This window comes from Pituophis catenifer, unplaced genomic scaffold (assembly GCF_029215685.1).
Source record: "Pituophis catenifer annectens isolate HBS135680 unplaced genomic scaffold, rPitCat1.0.hap2 SCAF_4, whole genome shotgun sequence".
Taxonomy (NCBI): domain Eukaryota; kingdom Metazoa; phylum Chordata; class Lepidosauria; order Squamata; family Colubridae; genus Pituophis; species Pituophis catenifer.
In genome coordinates, this window is record NW_027256884.1 from 51,902,974 (window position 1) to 51,928,874 (window position 25,901).

At 44.7% G+C, this 25,901-nt stretch overlaps 1 protein-coding gene across 1 annotated transcript in view; it reads right to left on the reverse strand.

The window, feature by feature from the left end:
* The window catches only part of ADGRG2 (adhesion G protein-coupled receptor G2), a 54,488-nt gene that overhangs the window by 13,154 nt on the left and 15,433 nt on the right, over positions 1–25,901 (reverse strand). Inside the window, exons 6-13 of the mRNA XM_070943210.1 lie at positions 24,228–24,417; positions 23,737–23,893; positions 14,038–14,181; positions 13,803–13,925; positions 13,006–13,051; positions 12,803–12,906; positions 2,742–2,866; positions 1,905–2,017 (exon numbers count right to left, since the gene is read on the reverse strand). Coding sequence (XP_070799311.1) covers positions 1,905–2,017; positions 2,742–2,866; positions 12,803–12,906; positions 13,006–13,051; positions 13,803–13,925; positions 14,038–14,181; positions 23,737–23,893; positions 24,228–24,417 — 1,002 coding nt within the window. The remainder of the gene's footprint in view (positions 1–1,904; positions 2,018–2,741; positions 2,867–12,802; positions 12,907–13,005; positions 13,052–13,802; positions 13,926–14,037; positions 14,182–23,736; positions 23,894–24,227; positions 24,418–25,901) is intronic.

A 25,901-nucleotide genomic window follows, 5' to 3' on the forward strand; every position in this document is an offset into this window, starting at 1 on the left:
GCTGCGCCTGTCTCCTATTCCTCTCCCACTCCTCCAACTTCAGAGGTGGTATTTAGCCGGTTCACACCGGTTCAGGTGAACCTCTAGGGAAAATTTGACCTTGTTCGCTGAACTGGTAATGACATCTGGCTGGCCCCTCCCTCACCTGTTCGCTTGCTCGCTCACCCCACCCAGTCACTCTTCACCTCCTGGGCAGCATAGCACACTGTGTGGCACTGGTTTGCGCATGCGCACAGTGTCTGTTCTGTGGTTTGCCTGCCTAAGCTGCCTTCCCACATGGTGCCTGTCCTCCTGCGCCCAACTGAGCTGCCTCCTCCTGCTTACAGTAAGCCTGCGAGTTGTGCTATCCCTTGCCGCAATCCCCCCCACTGTCCCCACCGGATTTGTGTGGCTGGCTAAGCCACCACAGCCCAGCGCACCTCCATTCCAGGCTGCACTGCCTGCAGTCAAGCTTGCCATGGCCCCTCACTGTCCACACTGAGCTTGCGACCTTACCTTCCTCCCACGGTTGGTGGCAGAGGGGAAGGCAAGCCAGCACCCATGAGGAACCGAGGCTTGGAGCACTTTTGGAGCTTGTTAAGGAGGACCGCTTCTCGGCCCCAGCCATGCGTTTTCAAGCCCAGGCTTTTCACTCCAAGCAGCCCGGGTTTGAAAACACATGGCTATTTTCAATGGCCTCATAGGCGTCTATGGGACATTTCAAAATGGAGCGAATCCCTCCTTGAAGCTTCCAGTGCCAGTCAGGTCTCCATCTTGGCGAAAAGTATCCTGGTGGTGATGGAAAGGAGACAGGCACAACTAACACTTTTCACACTGAAAATGAACGTTTCTGGGATCTGGGATTTCATGAGAGCTCAGGTATCCAGTCTCTGCAAAAGAGGATGGGTGCCTGAACCTGCGCAATATTACGGCACTCAGGAACTTCCATCAACTCTCCTCTCCCTCAAAAGCAAGTAACTGCAGCAGAGAGGAGACAGATCTTGTAAGGTAAGTGATTCTGGTGCGGCAGGATGGGATGGGGAAGCAGTTGTGGGGAGCGAGAGTGGAGGGGGGAATAGGTTAATGTTGCAGACCTTTGCAATCATTCGTAAGGGTGAACAACTGCCATGGTGCTGCAACATTTGTAATTTTGGGCCTTTCTCATAAACACTAGGGAGCACTTATTTTGTAACTTTGAACGGGCACTAAATGAATGCTCGTAACCTGGGGATTAGCTGTATAGAAGTAACACTCATAAATGTAACAGCAAGCACAAATTGCAGCAGGTAAAATTTGAAAACTCAAAAATGTGATGGGAGGCTAATATGAATGTTTACTTATTTTACCTAAAACAAATGACATAAATTTAGCTTTTTCAAAGTAGGAAGCATAAGAAATACCATAAGTTTCTATATAAGGTATTTAATGTGTAACAATGTTAGTATTATAAATTTTTAAATATTATTATGATATATATGTATTTTCTTATCCTTGTATTGGGTGATAAAATAAACTGGGAGGGAAAGTGACTTGCAAAGGTTAACAATGTGTCTCAAAACCAAATGTTTTCATGAATCTGTTCAAACCAACAGTATACAATATAGTGATGCATAAAACAGACTCAATAAAATCCCTGAGGCTGAAGCTAATCTTCATGAAACTTAACTGCCCATAACTTCTCCATATTGATAGTCTTTGCCCACTGGAATAAATAAAAGTACACAGTAGTCTTTATATAAATTCAGGGAGAAAAAATCATAAATACGTACCCCAGCCAATAATGCAGAACTTTAGAATATATTTCCTAACATATGTATTGAATACTTTCACAAGGGCAAGATACATGTGAAAGGCTTCAAGGCCCATCCAGGTGAAAGAAACCAAAAGAAAATAATGAAGAAAGGCAGCAACTGAAATGCACAGACCCTGGCTCTCATACAGAGCAGTCCAGGAATCCAGCAGAAAAATGAGGTTTAGAAGAAGCAGCGCAATGCAGAGCTGGATAAGAATTTTAGATGGGTAGTCTCTTCGGATTTTCCTGTAAACCCAAATGAATTAAATATGTAAGTTCACACCTTTTTTTGGATACATTTAATAATATATAATACAATGCGGGCAATATTTATATTTGTTTTAATATCTGAAACAAAAATGGTAGCTTTTTTCAAATGCTGTTGTAAGACCATAGTAGCATGAGAATCCTTGCAATTTCTACCTGAAATTACAACTTTCTACATTAGTTATTTTTTACTTGCATGACAAACTGTAAATGTTTTTCTAATAATGCCAAGCTACTAAATTATAAAACTAATTGCTTAAGCACCAAAATTATTACTTGAAAACTGCAGAAACAAAATATAATATTTGCTAGTGAAATGTAGATAGAAACCAAAGAATAAAAAAACAAGGATGAGGAAAACCTTGACTAGACCCACGTGAAAGAAAAATCTGTGCAAGCCATTCATTTGAATCATTAACTCTCGAATCAAAAATTCTAGGATATGTTGATATATTTTTATTATGAAATGAATTGAGAAAATCAGTTTGTCTTATTTGACATATAATTTCTCCATTTTTACACTTGACTTCCTAGCTAAATAAAATGGTTGTAATCTAGACATCTTTTACTTTTCAGCTATTATTTATAAAAAAATTTCCCAGGCTAATCAGATGCCTTAAAATGTCATAAACATGCCATTCTGTTTTCATTATTCAAGCTACAACAAATTGCTCCATATAATTTAGCATAGTCAAGTACTTACTCAAATGCAATGTAGGTAACAAGAGTCACAGAAAGAAAAATAGCTGAAAGTCCACAACCTATGTAGGTGATGAAAGTTAGAATTAGCACTTGAACTGGAGATATAGTGGGGTTTCTTGATAAATCCTAAAAAGAAAGAGAAATATTGTTAACTTTTTAAAAAAAACAAAACTCTAAATTTTAAATTTTTAGCACAGTTTGCCAATATACACAGCTACGTGTATATTCGTTTGTATACATGTACAGTACATCCATTAATTATTGGGTTGCTTAGTCACAAATGTGAGATATAAATTATATAAACACACACACACAAATAAGAATAATAAGATAACTTCATTGTCATTTTTTAATATTAATATATATATTTTTCTGCCATCATCACCACACTCTACACCGCCTTCCTGTCTGAAACAGTAATACTTCCAAACCAGACAGTAATGCAATATGACAGGATGCTCTCAATTGTCCCTCTATAGCAGTGATGGCTAACCTTTTTGGCGCCGAGTGCTGAAAGCATGCACAAATACCCATAATGCAATGCGTGTGTGACCACCTGCGCGCCCTGTTCCACTGCGCATCTGTGCGTGCCCCCATGTGTCCCCTGCGCCCCCCATGCATGCGTGCATGACACCCTGCGTGCTCCTGATCCCCCACGTGTGCCCAACCTCCACTTATGCACACATGACGCCCTACGCGCCTCCACTCCCCATGCGTGCGTGCCCGCCTTGCACATGTGTGTGTGACCCCGTGCGTGTCCCGGCCCCCCTGTGTATGTGTGCGTGACCCCCATGCATGTGCCCTGCCCCCGCGCATGGGCACGCATCTCCCGCATGTGCCCCACTCCCATGCATGCACGGCAGAGTCTTGAAAACCAGCTGGCCAGCGGGAGGCATGCACACATGCACAGCAGAGCTGAGCTGGGGCGACAGCTTGTGTACCCACAGAGAAGGCTCTGTGTGCCATCTGTGACACGTGTGCCATAAGTTCACCATCACAGTTCTATAGAAAGTGGTAAGGACAAGGGAAGGAAGGTGAACTTTTCTCATGAGACACAGAAAATGCAGGCACTGCTGAGCCTGCTTCAGATGTGTCTCTCTGTTGAGTGACCAAGCTAACCTACCCTGTTAGCTGCACACCCAGAAACTTGATGTTACTAACCACCTCTACAGGTGAATCATTAATATACAAGGTGGGTGGCTGTGCCTGCCTTTTCTGAAATCAACAATCATCTCTTTAGTTTTTCCTACGTTTAAAATGAGGCTGTTTTTGTTACACCATTCACTAAACCCTCTACCTCCTTGCAGTAAGCACACTTGTTGTCATCTTGAATAAGACTACAACACTACTGTTGTATTGCCTGCATATTTCACAATATGGTTGGTGATAAATGTAGCACAACTGTCATGGGTCAACAACACAGACATCTATATACCGTATTTTTTGGTGTAATTTCGGTGTATTTTTCACTCCCAAAAGGGAGTGAAAATCTGGGTGCGTCTTATACGCCGAATGTAGCCCTGCCCACCCGCCGGCCCCCACCCTTCGGCCATTTTCGGCCAGTTCCAGGCGGCAGGGATCTGGGCCGGGGCACAGCCTGAGGAACAACCCTCCCTCTTCGGGACAGTGTGGGGGGGAGGGAAATCTGCCCAGGAGCTTTGGGGAACAAGGCGGGTGCCACAATTTGCGGCTGGTCACCCCTCTGGCCGCGCTGACTTCACTCCCCCAGCAATGTGAGGAGCCGCCGCCGCTGCTGCCTAATCCTCTCTGCACCCAGGAGCCAAGCTGAGCTGAATGGGAGCCCCTAAAGGGAAACGTTCCTCCTTTCCAGCCATCACTGCCCAGATTCCAAAATGCAAACCTCAAGAGTCGCGCTTCAGGTGGCGGCCAGTTCCCCTGCAATGTGCAGCAGAGAACTGGGGAGTGCTTTGGATTCGGGGAGGAGATTGTAGCGCTGACACCTAAAAGTGTTTTTCTGCACATTGCAGAGCCGCACGCCCCCATCCTCCTTCTCAGCAGACTCTTCTCTTTCCTCCTGGCCAGATCCTCCGCCTGAAACACGGTACACTTTTTTTTGTCTCTGCACACACCCCATGTTTGGAATCGGGAAGGGGATCGCGGGTTCAGGCGGCTCCTCACATTGCTGGGGAGTGAAGTCAGCGTGGCCAGAGGGGTGACCAGCCGCAAATCGTGGCACCTGCCTTGTTCCCCAAAGCTGCTGGGCAGATTCCCCCCCCCCCACACTGTCCCGAAGAGGGAGAGTTGTTCCTCAGGCTGTGCTCTGTCCCTCCCCCCAGAGCATGCTAGGGGTCTCTTTGGGGGAAAGCGAGTAGTCCCTGCACCTCTTGCTTGCAGGAGGAAGAGGAGGGCGGTGCCACCTTAAATGCTGGTAGGCAGAGGTAAAATACTTTTTTCCTTGTTTTCCTCCCCCAAAATTAAGATGCGTCTTATACTCCGGTGCGTCTTATACACCGAAAAATACGGTACTACCAAAACTCTCATGTCTAACCTTTAACTGGATGAAATGGTGCATTATAGGGCAAAATCTTTTCAACTAAAGAATCTCAAATGAGTTAACTTACAGAATGCATCCAACATCTGGGCCCAATGATTCATGGAATTGAAATTTGGCAAATTTTATTAATTTTATGACATAAAATTATCATAAAGCATTTATAATATAATGCAAAATGTCTTAAAACATTTCCCATGGTCAACTGCTAATCTCGGCTTGTCGTTCGTTCAGAACTGCGATAGGAAATAATCACCAGTAACACACAGAGAATCAGGGTTTACTTTGGCAATGATAAGCTTGCAGTCAAAAGTAAAGTACAAGTCGGTGTTTTGGTTCAAAGTCAGCGCTGGGTGTAATCACACCACAGCGCTATTTAACAAAAACTCAGCCCCTTAAACATACATCTGGTGATTATCAATCAAGCACCCCCCACTCCCTTAACAGTAACAGCTGCGAGCAGCGAGGACAGCAGAATCGGAGAGGCCCAGCAACGTCATCAATCATTGCCCTGAATGCTGCTATCCAGGAACTGTTTGTGTGTTTGCTGCGGCTGCTTATCTCCACTCCTTCGTCTCCCACACCCCCCATCGATGGCGAGCTCTGGCAGGACTCGACAGGCGGCCCCCCCTACCAGGAGCTCACCTATAAATAGAAAGCATACAGATGTTAGTCACTGTTACGATCCTGCATTAGGTTTGTCTGGGTATTTCCGATGGAACCGTTGTATCAATCGGGCAGCGTGAACATCGGGTGCTGCCACCCACGAGGCCTGTGTTACAGGGTATCCTTTCCACCGCACAAGATATTGTAACATCCCCCTACGAACCCTGGAGTCCAATATTCGGTCTATCTCATATTGGTTGGTATGCACGGGACCCGGTGGAGTAGTTGAGGTACCTGGCCTTTCTATCGTCACCGGTTTCACCAAACTGCTATGGAATACGGGATGTATCCTACTGAACAGAGGGGGAAGTTTAAGAGCTACGGTTACAGGATTGATGACTTGTGTTATGGGAAATGGTCCTATATATTTAGGTCCTAATTTTTTACTGGGCAGTCAGAGTTTAAGGTATTTCGTAGATAAGTATACTTTGTCTCCTATCCGGAATGGTTTTGGATCAGCTCTTTTCTTGTCTGCATATTTTTTGTACTCGTCTGCTGCCTTTTGTAATGCTGTTTTTACACTTGGCCATACATTACTAATTTTATCGGCCCAACTGCGTGGCGTGTCACCGTCTGTCATAGGGGGATCTAACTCTGGAATGGCTGAAAACTCTCGGCCATATATTACTTGGAAAGGGGAGAACCCAGTACTGCGGTGGGGTATGTTGTTATATGCCACTTCGGCGAAAGGCAGGAGTCCTGACCAATTCGTCTGCTGGTATGAAACGTAGCATCTGATATATCTTTCGACCATGGCATTGGCCCATTCAGCCGCCCCGTTAGTGCTCGGGTGGAATGCTGAACTTAACCCTTGAGAGGACCCAATTAAACGGACAAATCGTCTCCAAAACTTAGAGGTGAATTGAACACCGCGGTCGGATATAATCCTCTTAGGTGCTCCATGGAGACGATAGATATGTTGCAAAAAGAGTTCGGTTAATTGTCGCGCGGATGGTATGCTTTTACATGGCACAAAGTGGGCCTGTTTCGAAAACAGATCTACCACCGTCCAAATTACAGTGTGGCCATGGCTAGGGGGGAGATCGACTATGAAATCCATAGCGATCTCTTCCCAAGGCCTGCTAGGATTCGCGACTGTCTGTAATAGTCCTAACGGTCGTCCAGACCAGGGTTTGGCGGTTGCACAGGTTATGCAACCTTTTACGTATGTTTCTATGTCCTTACGCATTCGTGGCCACCAGAATTGCCTCCTCACAAGGTGTAGAGTTTTTAAATACCCAAAATGGCCTGCTGATTTGGCATCATGGCACCTGCATAACACTACGTTCCGTAAACGTTCTGGAACATATATTCTATTCTCCCTCCACGCTATTCCATCATTATAGCTAACCATAGAGGGGTTTTGGATTACCCATTGATCCTGTTGTAAAGCTGTTTTAAACTCGGTACGTAAGTGACCATCTACTTCTGTAAGTCTTAATAGGGTTTGGGAAGGTGCAATTAGAGGTTCTATTACTTCCTCTCGCTTGCTATTATACTGTGGCATCCGGGACAGCGCATCAGCCAGGAAGTTTTTCCCAGCAGGAACATACCGCAACCGGAAAGAGAAACGCTGAAAATATTGTGCCCACCTTATCTGTTTGGGAGATAGTCGCCTGGGCGTTTGTAAGGCTTCTAAGTTTTTATGGTCCGTCCATACCTCAAAAGGATGAGACGCCCCCTCCAAGATATGTCGCCATGTCATCAACGCCCAACGGACCGCGAATGCCTCTTTTTCCCAGATCGCCCATGCCCGCTCTGTCGTGGTTAACTTTTTAGAAGTATAGGCACAAGGTTGTAACCCTCCCTGCTGTGTTCTTTGTAGGAGTACTGCTCCTACAGCCACGTCGCTAGCATCTGCTTGGACTACGAATGCCTGCGTTGGGTCTGGATGCTTGAGTACTGGTTCTTGAGCAAAGAGTGTTTTTAACTGCTCGAAAGCCATTTGACACGCTGACGACCACGTCAACGCTTGTCCCGGCTTTGGTTTAGCTGTGGCCTGTTTGGTCCGTAACAGATCCGTTAGTGGTAGGGCTATTTCAGCAAATCTGGGAATGAACTGCCGATAGAAGTTTGCAAAGCCTAGAAAGCTCTGTAATTGCTTTCTGGTTCTAGGGGCCTGCCATTCAAGCACTGCCTGGACTTTTCTGGGATCCATCTCTACCCCGCTCTCTGATATTCTATAGCCTAGATAATCTATCCTCTTTTTGTGAAACTCACATTTGGATAGTTTCACGTACAGCTTAGCAGCTAATAATTTGTCTAAGACCTGTCGGACCAGAGATATATGTTCCTCTTTAGTTTGCGTGTAAATTAAGATGTCATCCAAATATACAAGGACACCCCTGTACAGATGTTCATGCAGCACTTCATTGATGAACTGCATGAACACCGCAGGGGCGCCCTGTAGTCCGAACGGCATGACCTGGAACTGATAGCTTCCCAAGGGACAATTGAATGTTGTTTTCCACTCATCCCCTGGTTTGATTCGTATCCTATAATACGCTTCGCGTAGGTCGAGTTTCGTAAAGATACGACCGGTGGCTAGGGCAGCTAACAGGTCCTTCATTAAGGGAAGTGGATAGAGGGGCTCCACACACACACTGCATTGAGACCTCTGAAGTCAACGCATAAGCGTAAACCCCCGTCTTTCTTCCCACGAAACAGGACAGGGGCAGCCATCTTTGATCGACTAGGTGTGATAAAACCCCGGGCCAAGTTCTTGTCTATATATTTTCGTAATTCTTTTAGTTCGGGTTGTGTCATTGAATACATCCGGGGCTTGGGTAGCTTCGCCCCGGGTATTAACTCAATACTGCAATCCGTAGGCCGGTGAGGGGGCAGGGTCTCACATTCCTCCTCACTAAAGACTCTGGCGAGATCCCTATACACATCAGGATACGTCGTGTCTACTGGTGGGCTCTCTGCTTCTATTCCCCCTGCTGGCTCCTTTTCCTCCTTGGTAGGGGGAGGTCCCAACGGTAATCGAAGTTTGCGAAAACCCCCTTCCCACCATATCGTAGGAGCCCACTTGTCCAACCATGCTAATCCTAAAATCACTGGTTCTAACATTTTCTCCACTATAATAAACCGAATAGTTTCGGTGTGCTCCCCAATATCGAGGTGCACCTTTTCTGTTATATGAGTCACTGGTGCCCCTCCCAGCAATGAACCATCCATTTGTTCAAAGGTAATAGGGGTTCTCAACCGCACAACCCGCAGCCCAAGTTCGTCAACTATCGCCCTACGAATTAAACAACGAGTACACCCTGAATCAATCAATGCCTCATATCGGCGTCCAGTGGTGGCCCGTGGGTTTCGGAGTACGACTGGTACCACAAAAGGTCGGATGGGGTCGCTCACCATCGGGTCATGTGGGTCCTCATCGTCGTCATCACTATCCCCAGCCACAATCGGGAACTTTTCCGCCACCACTTTCTTAGTATCTGTAGCCAGGGGATCCCTCTCCATACAGGATGTTCGAGTCATTTGGGACCGTTCGGATGTTGGTCGGCCTCTGCCTCTCAACACAGCTCTAGGAGGGGGGTTTTGGTCCAAGTTGCGGGGCATGGGATGAGGACAGTCGGCTGCTCGATGACCAAGGCGATTACATCTGAAGCAACGAAACGCAGGCCGCTGGATCCTTTCCCCCAAGCCGGAGCCAGCATTCGGTTTAGTCTCCTTGGGTGTTTGTGTGCGTTCTGCTGGTCGTTTTCCTTGACTTGCAACCCCTTCACCCCGTATACGGAATTCTCGGAGACCGACGTCCAATTCGATGGCTGCCTTGTACCACACACTCAACTTGGGGGGCAAGCCCCGGTACACGCAGGCTTGCCGTAAATCACGGTCTAGTCCTTTATGGAATTGGTGCACCAGAAGACGTTCTGGCCACCCCACCAACCGAGCCGCAATCTTTCGGAACTCCTGTACATATTCCTTTGCTGGTACGCCCCGTTGCTTAAGCGCAAACAAATCCCCCTCTGCAACCTGGGCGCTTGTTTCGTCTTCAAATCTGGCACGAAGAGCCTCCAGAAATCGTCCCAGGTCCACGAGTTCCCTTGCATGTTTAGCATGGAGGCCTGCCACCCACTCAGCCGCTTCTCCCGTCAGGACCCCCGTAACAGCAACCACCATAGCCCACTGGGAGGGATACCACTGTCCATATTGGTCCATATGGCTTATCACCTGGCTTAAGAAAATAGCCACTCGTTCAGGGTTTCCGTCAAAGGAAGTCTGCAGGGCAGGTGGTCCCCAAACGGCCTGCGGGACCCACAGCCTCGGCGGGGCCCCCGGAGGCCAAGGCATGGGGCCTGGGGTCCTCGCTGCTCCAGTCGCTCTCCTGTCCTGCCTAGGTTGGTCCCTCGTCGCCCCGCGACCCCCAACAGGTAAGCCCCCTGCCAATTGCGTTGGTTGGGGCTCAGGACCGGCTCCAAGGTCTCCCGACGAGGCACCTTGGTCTTGTTCTGGAGGGGGTTGGTCCATGGATCGTCTAGAGGTCCGCTCCATCCTCAATTTAGGACTTGTGAGCCGGAATTGGGTCTCCGAAGCGGTCACCCCTGTATCCTGCCAAGAAGAACCTGGAGGCTCCAGCCCTGCAACCCAGGGCTGCCAGGATGGGGCGTCACGAAATCCAGATTCCCCAAAACGCTCACGTAGCGTATCCATGGTGCTGGGACCGGATGAGGCAGGATACCCCCAATCCCCTTCATCCTCCTCAGTCCATCGTCTTTCCCTCCAGCCCTGGAAAGATGCTCCCAAGCGAGGGGGTGTTGGCATCCGTGGCCCGAGGAGAACAGAGCTGTGCCACCAATCCCCCGTCCGAGCCCGTTGTCCTGGAAAACTCTCCTCCTCCGGTCGGGGCGGGGCGCTCTTGGGTTGCTTGACCTTTGGTTTCACTGCCAACTGTTCCACACTCTCCTTCACCTCCTCTATCAGTGGTTCCTCCCCCTCCACATCTCCACCACACTCCTGCTCTTCCAAGGCCGTCCCTTCTGCCATATCGCCCTTTGCTGCAAAGCCACAGGGACTCCTCACCTCTTGCGAAAAGGAACCAAGCGCTGACTTTCTCTCGGCTTGTCGTTCGTTCAGAACTGCGATAGGAAATAATCACCAGTAACACACAGAGAATCAGGGTTTACTTTGGCAATGATAAGCTTGCAGTCAAAAGTAAAGTACAAGTCGGTGTTTTGGTTCAAAGTCAGCGCTGGGTGTAATCACACCACAGCGCTATTTAACAAAAACTCAGCCCCTTAAACATACATCCGGTGATTATCAATCAAGCACCCCCCACTCCCTTAACAGTAACAGCTGCGAGCAGCGAGGACAGCAGAATCGGAGAGGCCCAGCAACGTCATCAATCATTGCCCTGAATGCTGCTATCCAGGAACTGTTTGTGTGTTCGCTGCGGCTGCTTATCTCCACTCCTTCATCTCCCACACCCCCCATCGATGGCGAGCTCCGGCAGGACTCGACAGCTAATGTTTGACTGTGCTATATGCTGACTGTTATATACTGACTCTGTAAAACTGCTTAGGGAGGGCTGTAAAAGCACTATGAAGCGGTATATAAGTCTAAGTGCTATTGCTATTGCTATATTATTAAGCATGGGCTACTTTCAAGAGTGATACATCTCTTTATATCTTTCTAAAATGTTAGGAACCTTTCAAGTACATTAGAAGTTCTGCCATTTTTGAAGGCATTGAGGAATCTGGTAAGGAAATATCTCTGAAATGATGACCCAATGATTTAAAGGTTACATGTAGTCCTCGATTTACAGCAGTTCATTTAGTGACCATTCAAAATTACGACATTGAAAAAAGTGACTTATGATTGTTTTTCACATTTACAACCGTTGCAGCATCTCTATGATCACGTGATCAGCATTCAGACCCTTGGTAACTGACTCATATTTAGGATAGTTTCAGTGTCTCAGGGTCATGTGATCATCTTTTGTGACATTCTTACAGGCAAAGTCAATGGGAAACCCAGATTCACTTAACAATCATGTTACTAACTTAATAACTGCAGTGATTCATTTAACCACTGTGACAAGAAAAGTTGTAAAATGGGCAAAACTTATCAAATGTTTCACTTAGCAACAGAAATTTTGGGCTCAATTGTAGTTGTAAATCGACCTGTATTTAGTGTAAGTATAAATTTGAACCATTTCCTCTGCCTGCCCACCTATTCCTGTATCCAGAAGCTTCATATTTTTAACCTGTATTATAACCAGAACCTGGTGAACCTTGAAGTAAGGTGCCTTTTCTCCCTTTCCATCCCATATTGCAGCCACTGGGAAAATCTCAAGACGCACTAAGCATCTGCAGCTTTTGCCTTCACAAGTAGTGATGTTTACTCGCAAGTAAAGCAACCCCTTTTTATAACAGGGCACTAACAGACTTTTATTCACAGGGATAAACAAAAAATCAAATTTAATTAGTCCCAACAAACCTGGGTTTATCCAAAAAATCTGAATTGCTTGCTGTATACTAGAAAATGAACGGTTGTCTATGACAACCGGCCACTCCCAAACCCCTCCTATTTATTTCCCAGCCAGGGAGGGCTGGCTATTGTCTGCATCTGGCTCTCCCTGAGAGCCGGCTTACTGCTTTCCTTTGCTCTCCTTTCTTTTCCTCTCTGCGCATATGTGCATCTGGGATGGGCCCCATCTGTTCCTCCCTCTCACTCAGCTCAGGCCCCAAAGACAGCTGCCTTTCCACCTGGGTGAGGACGACAGGCCCAGGCTCTGCCTCTGTCTCTGATGCTGTTTCCTTATCAGAGCCTTCCAAAGTCTGCAAAGCTGGCCCAGGCTCTCCCTCAACCTCCTCCTCGTCTGACTCTGCTGCCTGCTCTGCTGGCAGCCAACGGGCCACAACAAGAATTACCAGTAATATGCCAAAACTTGTCAGGTGATTGCAGTTACAGATGGTTTCATTCATTGTTCTTTCTTTTAGCACACAACCTTCAGAATTCCAACTGCCTTGGCCACCTGCCAAATATTAAAATACTTCTATTATCAAATTGTAAGCAATATAGTTTTTAACTAGCTTAGGTAACATAAATGAAGTCACATGATTGTGAAACATACCATTTTTATTGAAATCCCAGAAGGCACATCTTAAAGTAAAATTCTCCTGATTGGAAGAGAAAAAAAAGCTTAGCTACATACTACATGATCCATATATTAAAAAGAAGCAGCACTTGTTTGCTTAGATGTAGGTACATCTATCACTTCAGACTGTTCCCGTAGGGCTACAAGGAATTTTAAAACACCACAGAAACTCCCTACAGAGTTTGCTCAGGTAAATTCTCTGAATCAGAACCCTAATTTATTCCTGTTTTTACAAATAGAAAGTATCAAGAATAAACCATGAGGAACTGAGTGTGTAAGTGTGTTCTGGACACTTGTCAAAATATGTAAAGCATCAAGCAGCTTTTGAACCTTATACAAGAAGGCTTATAAACAGTGGCGGGATTCAGCCAGTTCTGTCCGGTTAGGGCAAACTGCTAGTGGTGACTGCGGGAGGCTCCACCCACCCACTCGGATGTAATGAGCGAGCACGCACGCACTCACATTTGCAAATCGGTAGGGAAGGTAAGTGAATCCCACCTCTGCTTATAAAATCTCTTCTTAGTAATGCAAAGAAAAAATAGTGGAAATTGACCTTTTTTATTAGTAGTATAAATATGAATATACAGCCTCAGTTCAAAAGGACATATCTGCCTACATTATGTCAGAATGACAACATATGGTAATTAGGAGGCAAATTGTACACAATATTGTTTAGCTACCTTAATAAAAAATATCTGAACGTTCAGATAGCTAAAATGATTAATTTCTGAAATGAAGCATAAGAAAATAAAATATAGTGTGCAAATTGGTACCTGATTAGGCCTGATATTTTGTAGCGTGACAGTCACATTTGTCTTCAAGTTGTTGACTGAAAAGTTAGCAATACTTGATGATATAACATAACTGAACAAAGACAAATTTTTCAGTGTAGAATCCTGTGAAATGCAATCATGTATATTATTATTAATTAAGTATAATAATGTTGATTGCTAGAAACAATAGATTATATTTAAAAATTTCAAGCATGCTTTGAAACTATAAAAATACCTGGAATAGAGTTGTTTTTTTAAAGAAGTTAAATGTAATTCTAGAAGTTATATGCTTATCTTGAGGTGACAATTCTGCCATTATTGAAGATGGAAGTGTAATGGCTCCAATAATACTTGATGGCACTTCAATTCCAAGGGTAGCCTTTTAAAAAAAAAAGACATTTTCACCCCAAAAATAGATAATGAATCTTTGTGCTTTGTGCTATGTATAATAGATTAACATTAGTGCAATACAGACAAGCATCCATTCTTGAGGCATGAAAAGCAGACACATAATTGTACTTATTTTTATCCCATCTTTATTATTCTTTATAAAAAACTCAAGGTGAGGAACATACATAATATTCTTTCTTCCTCATATTTCCCCATTATAAGCCTGGGGGGGTGAGGGAGGGCAGGCTAAGAGAAAGTGAGAGAAATCACCTTTCATGCCTGAGGCAGGACTAGAACTCATGGTTTCTGGCCTGATGTCTTAACTACTAAACTGAACTGGCTCATGAAAATTTGTTTCCTCTTGCAAAGTGATTAACAATGCTTCTCTCTCTACTTCCTTCTTAGCAGTAATTAAAACATATAGGTTTTTCAGATTTAAAAGTTTACCTGTTATACCTATTGCTACTTTTCACAAGTGCAAGTTCAAAAAGTGCATTAGCAACCATTCAAAGTTACAATTAACCTCCAAAAAAAGGTACTTTGGACCCAGATTTGAAATTTCAATGACCACACCCTACCCCACTTAGGTGACTACATTTTTAACACTCAGCAAGTGGCCTGCATTCACAACTATCTGCAGTGTCTCACAGACATATGACTGTGATTTAAAACCCCAATGTTTGGGGGGGGTTTTTTGCTGAAAACTGGTGTTTGCTTTCACTTAATGGCAAAAATTTTGCTGAATGACCATTGCATTTATTTGATGACCATCACATTTGCTTAACCACTGCAAATAAGGTTGTAGTCAGGCATGGTCATGTGATGACCCACTTGAAGATCAGCACAAATTATAATTGTAATTCTGGGCTCAATTATAGTCATAAGTTGAGGGCTACCTGTATTATATTCTTTGAAAACAAAAACCCAGCTGGAGCTAGTTAAATAGACATACAGGTTGTATTCACAATAAAGTACACCAATGCACCCACCTGCATCAGGTCATACAATGTGCAGATCCTATACTTTTAATTTTTAATTATTTAAAAGCCAATTTAGTTTGAAGTGGTTTATTTATGAGACTTGCAAAAAATACATGCCTAATTAAAAATGAGTTGTATTTATCTGCTCTTCTGATACATCTTTAGCTTAGGGGACTTTGGATTTACTAACAAATTCTCCACCAGGAAGGAAACAACAGTCAGGAATGGGTTACCTCTGTCTGTTAGCTGATGGACTGAGTCTGCAAAACTGTTAAGCCACACCTTTTTCTGTTGCTTGCTAGCTTTTTTAGACTCAGCAAGCTGGACAGACGTGTTTATTAGGGCTGTCCATTTCTGATTGGTTTTTCCTGCAGGAAAACTTCCTTTTTTATTTATTTTAACTTTTCTACTAGCCTTGTATTTTTCTAATTGGTTATTTGGATTCCAGCGTGAAGGATGACTCAGCCAAAGCCCGCTGAAGGCTGCTGGGGCAGCAGAAGGTCTAGAAGGGATCAATCTGACCATAGCCATCAGGACCCAGGAGCTTCTTGATCCTTCCAAAATCTGGAAGGCTATGTAACTTCTTTCAGTCAGGCCTCCTCTCAGGGGAAGTGATGCAGCATGATAGCGACCTTTCAGAGGATGAAGGTCTTATGCCTGACCAATCAGCCTTCATTGGCCTTTTCTGGCCTCACCTTTTCCGGTCTTTGCTTCATAAGGCCAAGGTGACAACCTGACAGGGCACAGTGCAGTCAACTGGTACTGTTTTGGATCCCACTGATCCAGCGGATCCTTTGTTTGTAGAACCCACAGTTGAATCTGAAGAGGTTCCAGCTCCCAGACTTTTTCTAGATTTGGTGCATCGTCAGTGGGTCTCTCCTGGATCAGGCCCTCTTCCCAGCAGTTTAGACAGATGTTTCTACAATATTGGTTCGGATATGACTAAGTATTTACAGGTACCAGTAGTTGACCCTCCCGTGGCAGCACTGTCTTCACAGGCCTCATTACCAGGTTCTCCAGAGGAACACCTGCATCCAGAGGATAAGAGAACCGAACAAGCTCTGGTCAAGAGTCATCAGGCTTCGGCCTGGGCAGCTAAGGTAACCTCTGCTGCGTCCTTTTTCATCAGGGCTTCATTGCTCTGGTTACGTCAATTGCAGGGCCGTCTGCCAGTCACTGACACCCGCTCACACCAAGATATCAATAAGATCATGGCAGCGGTGGAATTTTTTGCTGATCCGACGCTAACTGCATCTTGCTTCTTGGCCAAAGCCATTGGGTCTGCTGTTACGGCTTGTCGCTTCCTGTGGCTTCACCAGTGGCAGGCTGATGCTAGCACCAAGGGGCATTTGGCTTCTTCCCCGTATAAAGGGGGTACATTATTTGGAGAAGCTCTTGACCCCATTCTTGTGAGTCTCGAGACAAACGCAAGATTATGCCTAATTTGACTAGACGGGCGGAGGCCCGCCCAAGGCCTTATTTTCATCCTTCTTCCTTTCGGGGAGCAGACAGTGGTTTTGGGGGACAACGTTCACAGAGACCCTTTTCTTTCAGACAGGGCCACGGTCAGGACAGACAGAGCAGACAGGGGCAGCGTTACCCTCCCAAATGGCCCTTTCGGGGGGGAGGGGTTGCCCCTATCGACAATCCAAATGACTGCTCGTCCAATCGTCCCATTGGGGACCAGCTGGCTCTCTTTGCCAACCAGTGGGAGGACTTCACATTGGACTCTTGGGTCAGGGAGACGGTATGGTCGGGCCTCTCCCTGGAGTTCCCTTCCAGCTCCCTGAGATTTTTGTCCACTGTCCCGTTTCTCATGATTGGGCCAGAAGGCTTCTTATGGAGTCAGCCATCAAACACTTACTGGACATCCAGGCGGTTCAACTGGTTCTGGTGGCAGAACACAGTCAGGGATTTTATTCCTGGCTGTTCCTGGTGCAGAAGTCCTCGGGAGGCTGGAGGGCGATTCTCGATCTCAAGTCCTTGAACCAGTACGTTATTTACCGCAGGTTCAAGCTGCAGTCTCTCCAGACTATCTTGGAGAGCATCAGGAGGGGCGATCACTTTGGTGGATCTTACAGAGGCTTACCTGCATGTCCCCATCCATCCAGGGTTCAGGAAATTCCTCTGGTTTCACTATGCGGGGAAACATTATCAGTACCAGGTGTTGCCCTTCGGCCTGTCCTCTGCTCCGAGGGTGTTTACCAAACTGATGTCTGCCCTGGTAGGCCATCTCCAGACCTTCCCAGTTCGGATACAGTTTTATCTGGCTGACATCCTCATCCAGTCCAGTTCAGAATCCCAGGCCTGGCAGGACCTGAGGGTCATTATTCAGTTTCTTCAGGACCATGAGTTTTCTGTCAACAGAACCAAAGGTCATCTGATCCCAACAACTTGCTTGCTCCACCTAGGGGCAATAATCGACACAGTGGAATCAAAAGCGTACCTGTCACTGGACTGCCAAGCCAGTCTGAAAGAACTGGTAATCCACGTCCTGGAGGATTGTACATCATCCCTGTTTCTTCTTTCTCAACTGTTGGGAAAGATGGTCTCTTGCTTCAGCATTGTTCCTTGAGCCCGTCTCCACAGCAGGGCTCTGCAGTGGTTCCTGCTTCCATTCCAACGGTCCCGCCAGAGCACATCTCTTAAACATGTGGTGGTTCCACCAGAGGTGCTGGCATCCCTTTCTTGGTGGAGGTCGGATGCCATTGCCCAAGGTCGCAGGTTCCAGGAACCTCAACGTATCATCCTGACTACCGACGCCAGCCTCTTCAGATGGGGAGGCCACCTCAGCTCACACAACTCAAGGTCAGTGGTCCCCGGTAGATCTGAGACACAACATCAACTGGTTGGAGCTCCGAGCTGTTCACCTGGCGCTCCAGAGTTTCACAGATCTTGTGTTGGGGAAGGACATTTTGGTTCTGACGGACAACATGGCTGCCAAGGCTCACATAAATTGCCAAGGGGGAACACGGTCCTGGGCTCCCTTGCAAGTGGCCGAGATGCTGATTCTCTGGGCAGAGTCTCATCTAGCTTCCATCTGGGCGGACCACATTTCGGGAATGGTGAACATCCAGGTGGATTGGCTCAGTCGGACACAAATAGATCAAGCGGAGTGGCATTTGGTCTCTGTTCCAGGAACTGGCAGCACGTTTCGACCGGCCAGTGGTTGACTTGTTCGCCACATGGTAAAACCATCAAATACTGAGGTTCTTCTCCTGTTTTCCAAGCCAGGGGACAGAAGCTGTGGACGCGCTGTGGAGTCCCTGGCCATCAGGACTCCTGTATGCCTTTCCTCCTCTTCCCCTGATTCCCAAGGTGATCCGGAAGATTCTGGAAGAGGAGGCAGAGGTTGTGCTTCTGGCCCCTCATTGGCCAGGAGGCCGTGGTTTACAGATCTTGTGGCTCTCTCAGTGGATTGCCCCTGGCAGCTGCCGCGGGACAGGATCTCCCTCTCCCAGGGGCATTGGTTCACCCAAATCCTCAGTGGCTCCAACTGACCACTTGGCGCTTGAGCAGAGCCTCCTGAGGGCTTACAATTTTTCTCCCAAAGTCATTACTACTGTACAAGCTTCCCACAGGGATTCCACCAAGCGAATTTATAATGCTACTTGGAGGGCATTTTGTACTTGGTGCAAAAAAGGGGGTCTGGTTCCCACTGAGGTTTCTGTGGCTCACATATTGGATTTTCTGCAGAAGGGTTTGGGGGGCTGGTCTGGCTCCCAATACCCTTCGGAGACAGGTGGTAGCCCTTTCTTCCATTCTGTCATGTGGAAACCGGGAATCTCTGTCCAAACATCCAGTGGTTCATTGGTTCCTCCAGGGGGCGACTAATCTCTGGACTCCTGTGGTTCACCGGTTCCCTACATGGGACATGTTAGGTTCAGCTTGTAGCTTACTCCTAACTTGTTGGTCAGGCAATATATCTGTTTCTTTAAGAAACAACTGAGCCACGTAATCAGGGTTTGCTGAACCCTGTAATTAGGCTACAGTGCATAAATAAGCAGCGCAGAGAAGCGTTCTTTATTCCTGATTGATCCTGTTTCTGTTGCTTCCTGCGTCTTTCTGCTGATTGGTGTTAGACTGAATTGTTATATGGTACTGTATACCGAGAGTTACTAAAGTCTGTTTGCTTTGGTAAGAGAAGATACTTACTGGACTGATATTACTGTTTATGACCTTGGACACATTTGGAAATGTAAAGCCGCATGATGAATGCGTACATTTACTACATAGAAGGCTTGGTCATCTGAATTTCAGGTTGTTGCATTCGACTGTGAAGCAGTCTAAAGGCATTAAGTTAAGGGCTTGCAGCAAATACCTGAACTGTAATACTTGTAATCAGCATAAAAGTAAAGTTACACCTGCAAACCGCTGCAATGGGTTTAAAACAACTAAACCTTTGGAGGTAGTCTTTTTAGACTTAATAGGGCCAAAGAAACCCAGTTTAGGGGGAGCATGCTATATTTTGAGTATAGTTGATCACTTTACCAGATATGGTTTTTGCTACCTTATGAAGTCCAAAAGTGATACGTTCCAATGTATCACAAACTGGCTTCGTTTTGTAGAGAGGAAGCAGAGATTTAAGGTGAAATGCATTGTTACTGACAATGGAACTGAGTTTACTAACCATCAGTTGGCTAAGTTTTTGAAGGATGCTGGGATACAGCATAAACGTTCTGCCCCTTTTCGGCCGGAACATAATGCATATATAGAACGAAGAGGCCAGACCCTACAAACTATGACTAGGACTATGCTGGCTGATGCTTGTTTACCTGATAAATTGTGGGGAGAAACAATACTATGTGCCAATCATATTTTAAATAATGTGGTGCACTCCTCTACAGGAAAAATTCCTTTTACTTTATGGCATGGAAGGAAGCCTGATTTAAGTTATATACATACTTTTGGTGCACCAGCCTGGGTGCATGTACCGGTTAGTCAGAGAAGGAAGGACCAACAGAGAGCAAAGAAAATGATATTTGTTGGTTATGAGGCTAACCATAGGTCCTATAGGTTCTGGGAAAAAGGAACAACAAAAGTTTTGTGTAGCGCTAGTGCTAAATTCCTAGAATATGAAGGCTGGGACAGGTTAGAAAAAGCAGACTATGATTTTACAGATGTGGATGTTAAGGTAGACCATATTCCTGATGATAGTTCATCTGAGATGGATGATAAACCATCTATTAAGGTTGGAGAACAGGAACAGGAATCAGGGTTAGGGGAGGATGAACCCAATATACCTGATGTTAGTCCTGTTATGCCTAGACGATCTTCCAGGGACCGGCATCCACCAGATCACTATAAAGCCACAGTGGTTTGCCAAGTAGATATCGAACCATCCAGTTATCATGATATAAAATTATATCCAGAAAAGGAGCAAAAAGCCTGGCAAGAGGCAATGGATAGAGAAATTGATTCATTGAAGAGGCTTGGTGTCTATGAAGTTGTAAGAATACCACCAAATGAGAAACTTATAGGCTGTAGGTGGGTCTACAAGGTAAAGAAAAGTGTAGATGGGGTAGTAACCCATAAAGCTCGGCTTGTTGCACAAGGGTTCTCACAGACAGATAGAGACTATGATGAGGTTTTTGCTCCAAGTTTACGAGCGAGCACTTTGAGAACGATGCTGGTTTGGGCAGCTAGAAATAAATGCTCTATTACTCATATAGATGTTGAGACAGCTTACTTGAACGCTCCGTTGAGGCATACAATATATATGAAGAAACCTCCTGGTTATGATACACAGGATAGCACTGAGTGTTGGAGGCTACAAAAAAAGCCTATATGGTTTAAGGCAATCAGGTTACGAGTGGAACCAATGTATAGTGCAGGAATTACATAACATTGGGTTCTATGAGGGCGTAGCAGATAAATGTCTGTTTAAAAAAGAACAGGATGGATGTGTTTCATTCTTGTTACTCTTTACAGACGACATTGCCATAATTACCAGAACTGACGCTGAGGCCAGAGAGATTATCGGTCAGTTGCAAACAAAATTTAAACTTAGAAATCTAGGACATATACGGCATTATCTAGGGCTGGATATCCTGAAAACATCTAGAGGATTAAAATTTCACCATCTAATAAAATCTGCAAATTGTTGAAAAAATATGGGATGGAATTATGTAAACCTGCCAAGACTCCTATGACACAAGAATTCCAGCAGGATAGTTTGCAGAGTCCACAGTTCAGTAAAGAACTATATCAATCATTAATAGGCAGTTTGTCGTATTTGAGCAACTGGACATGGCCTGATATAGCTTTTAGTGTTAATCAACTAGCACAATATAGTTCAGAGCCTACTGATAGGCATTGGCAAGCTGCAAAACGTATTCTTAGATATCTTAAAAGAACGTTACATTTTGCTATGTATTTAGAACCAAATGCCAATATGGTGTTAAAGGCATATGCTGATGCCAGTTTTGCCAGAAAATCTACGTCTGGAATAGCAATCATGTTGGATAACTGCCTGATTGGATGGAGATCAATTCGCCAGAAACACATCAGTTTGTCTACCATGGAAGCGGAGTTTTCTTGTCTATCACTTACATGTACTGAACTGATTTATTATAAACAGTTGATGCAAGATATTGGATTCAAAATGGACTATCCTATTACGGTTTATGAAGATAACCAGGCAGCCATTAAAATGGCAACGAATCTTGCTGTAAAGACAAGGACTAAATACACTGATATACGTTATCTGAATGTTCGGCAATGTGTTAAGGATAACATGATTACATTGGAATATTGCGCATCAGAGGACAATATTGCCGATAATTTTACCAAAGCACAAGGTGCCATTAAACACACCAATCGTTGTGAAAGATTTGGATTAAGAATCTGAAATGTAACTGATACCACTGTACAATGTATGATTTGGATGTGTATTTTTGTTTCTGTATCTATTGTGTATATTGTCCTGCCCAATGGGGAGAATGTTAGGTTCAGTTTGTAGCTTACTCCTAACTTGTTGGTCAGGCAATATATCTGTTTCTTTAAGAAACAACTGAGCCACGTAATCAGGGTTTGCTGAACCCTGTAATTAGGCTACAGTGCATAAATAAGCAGTGCAGAGAAGTGTTCTTTATTCCTGATTGATCCTGTTTCTGTTGCTTCCTGCGTCTTTCTGCTGATTGGTGTTAGACTGAATTGTTATATGGTACTGTATACCGAGAGTTACTAAAGTCTGTTTGCTTTGGTAAGAGAAGATACTTACTGGACTGATATTACTGTTTATGACCTTGGACTGTTTTACTTACACTGAGACTGCTTATTATCTTGTATATAAAGTATTTTTCTCACACGAGCTGCACGTTTATCTCCTTCCCTGTGTGTTTCTGCTCTGCTCGTTGCACAAGCAACAAATACTTTTTACACACACCCTAACAGGACTTGAACAAGGTCTTGACCGCCCTCACCCAAGGTCCCTTTGAGCCACTCCGGGAAGTTAGTTTAAAATATCTTTCCTATAAGGTAGCATTTTTGGTAGCCATCACTTCTGCTCGGCACATATCTCAGCTGGCGACTCTGTCCATTCGAGGAGACCTTTGTGTTTTCCATGCAGATAGGGTGGTTTTACGCCTGGACCCTACGTTTCTTCCCAAGATCAACACGTGGTTTCATAGGGCTCAAGAGTTAGTTCTGCCAAATTTTTGTCCTGCTCCTTCACACCATTTGGAGCGCATTTGGCATACCTTAGATGTTCAGAGGGCTCTCTGCATCTATGTTAAACGGACTTCTCCTCTAAGGAAGACGGAGTCTCTTTTTGTCTCTTTTCAACCGGCTTCGCTTGGTGGCAGAATTTCTTCCTCTACCTTAGGTAGATGGATTAGGGCGTGTATTTCTATAGCATATGAGGCCCAGGCTCTACCTATTCCTTGTTGCATCACAGCCCATTTTACCCAAAGTGCGGCTACTTCAGCATCCTGGGCTACCTAGGCTTCACTGGAAGAGGTTTGCAGGGCAGCCACTTGGTCTTCACCTTCTCCTTTTGTTCTTCAAGTTGGATACTTTTGCCTCGGCTGAGGCAGCATTTGGCAAATGGGTTCTACAGAGGGTTCTTTCAGATCAGGAACCATAGACCCAGACTTCACCCTCCCAATAGAACATGGGGCTTTGATATGTCCCATTCCTGACTGCTGTTTCCTTCCTGGTGGAGAATGGGCATTGGTTCTTACCTGATACGCCCTTTCTCACTCTAAAGGAAACAGCAGTCAGCCCCGCCCGGGTTCAGGTCATCCGACCCTGGGGTTGGCGAGGGTAGGATTTTCTTCTTTTTATCTTCACAGCTCAACACGTCAGTCTGCGTTGACGCCTTTGTAAAAAAAGCTGGCAAGCAACAGGAAGAGGCGTGGCTTAACAGTTTTGCAGACTCAGTCCATCCATTCAGAGATGGATGTTAACAGACAGAGTTAAACCATTCCTGACTGCTGTTTCCTTTAGAGTGAGAAAGGGCATATCAGGTAAGGAACAATGCCCATTCTATACTCAAACTTATGTTTTAAAGACTTTTACTTAAGCCCAAAAGAAATTTTAAAAATGAAAAAAATATGGCTTACCTCAAGATCTGAGGAATGTTGAACAGCAAAAGAAACTTTGCTAAAAGAGCTGCTGTTGACTTTCAGGACAGCCAGAGCCAAAGTAGGAGTGGTAAGATTAATGGATGTTGTTGAGAATTTCAATTTTAATCCAATCACATCCACTATTTTTATTATTCTAATGAGATAGTAATATAGATAATTACTTGTGATTTTTATTGTTATCAATTTTTAAAAGTACAATATTTTCATGAAAACTTTTCTCAGCTGAATTACATTAAAGTACAAACATGTTGATAAAGATAATTATAAAAAGTTAAATTTCTTGAGAATAATATAGTTTTTCATCTACTGTATACCATCTCAAGAGGATGATGTGAAATATATTTGGAAAACAATGAAAAATTACATTTCAAAGACTTTTAAAAGAATCATAGGACATCTGTAAACACAATTCATTTCAAGAAAAATATTTTATACAGAAATATGTTTCTTACATTATAGACACATACCTTTTAGACATTGGATATATTTGTGATTGGGGCATGCTTAGAAGGAAGCTAACTCTTTCCAGCATCGACTGTCCAAGAGATGGTGCTATTGTTTCTGCAGTTAAGTAGCCTTCAAGCTCCGAAACAATGCTGTTGACATTGGAGGTATCAATACTATTCATAATGCTTGAATTATTATGAGAGATTTGCTCTGCAAAAAATAAGGGAAGGGAAACAGCACGTTTAAACAAAACTGAAAATCAGGAAAATGAAGTACTTCATATTTGGGTTTTTCTGTTTCCTTATTTGAATAAAATGGCATGGACAAAATACCATTAAAAAGCTTCAAAGCATTATAGAAGTTTTGTTTATTTATGCAGTTCTTTGAACACATTTCCTTTGATTCACAGTAGAATCTGATGCACGTGTACCTTTTGTGGCATAAGTCACCACTGGATGGAGGACAGAAACAGAGGAGAAAGGATAACATCCATTTTGATTTGGAAGCTTCTTCAAGCAGAAATTAGGATAGTTCAGTGAAGTACTTTTCCTGTTGAAATCAGCAATTAATGCTTTCCCTAAAGTGAGCATATAGCTAATAACGCACACTTGGACAATGCTGCCCCATTTCTTTTAATTGAAATAAAATTAGGAATTCAATCAGACAACAGAGATCAACAATTTTATCAAGCAAATGTCATCAGTTATGATAACGCCCCATTCTGAGCCTTCAGCATATTCCAGGATTGCAACATTGAAGGCTCGGAATGGGATGCTTTTGCAAATGGCTTGAAAATGAGGAGGGGGGGATTTTCCTGCCTCTCACCCTGTTCTGAAGCTCAGCACAGACTGAGAACAGGATAAGAGGCAAAATCCCCACCCCCTTTTCCTGGCAATCATTCTTTCCTTGATGATGATTTATGCCGAAACCATGGATTTGCGTGTGTACAAGGCTGGTCCGGCTGATGAGCATGGGAGGGGGGGATCTGGTTTAGATGAGTAGGATGGGGCAGGGAGGCAGAATTGCATTGGGTGAGCTACTGTTTCGGCAGGCAGCGGCTCCTTGGCAGCCCTGCAGCAGGAAAGACAGATGGAGGAGGGAGGGGAGATCGTCCCTTCCTGCTTTGCGCTCCACAAATTGCCCCATATCAGACAGGAGCAGATGGATGGAGGAAGGGGCGATCTACCCCTCCCTCCTTCATCCCGCTGCAGGGCTACCACGGAGCTCCTGCCCGCCGAAGCTGCGGGATGGCCAAGAGCAGCGCGGCCAGGAGGGTGCAGAGCCCTCGCTAGACCAACAGCAGCAGGTGCAGCTGGGCAGAAACAGGGCAGAGAGCAGGCAGTTCCAACATGCCACACGGCTTTCTACCTTGTAGCAGCAGCCTTCACAAGCGCACAGCCAGCATGAGAGCTAGCACCCACCAGGGCCAAGGCCCGAAGAGCACCATTCCAGCATGGTTTGGAAGGGAGATAAAAAAAACTGCTGTTAAGTAGGTAGATTGAAGAGACTGGAGACAGGCTTCAGACAACAGCTCTTTATTTTATTTTATTTTATTTTATTTTATTTTATTTTATTTATTTTATTTATTTTATTTATTTTATTTAATTTTATTTAATTTTATTATTTTATTTTATTTTATTTTATTTTATTTTATTATTTTATTTTATTTTATTTTATTTTATTTTATTTTATTT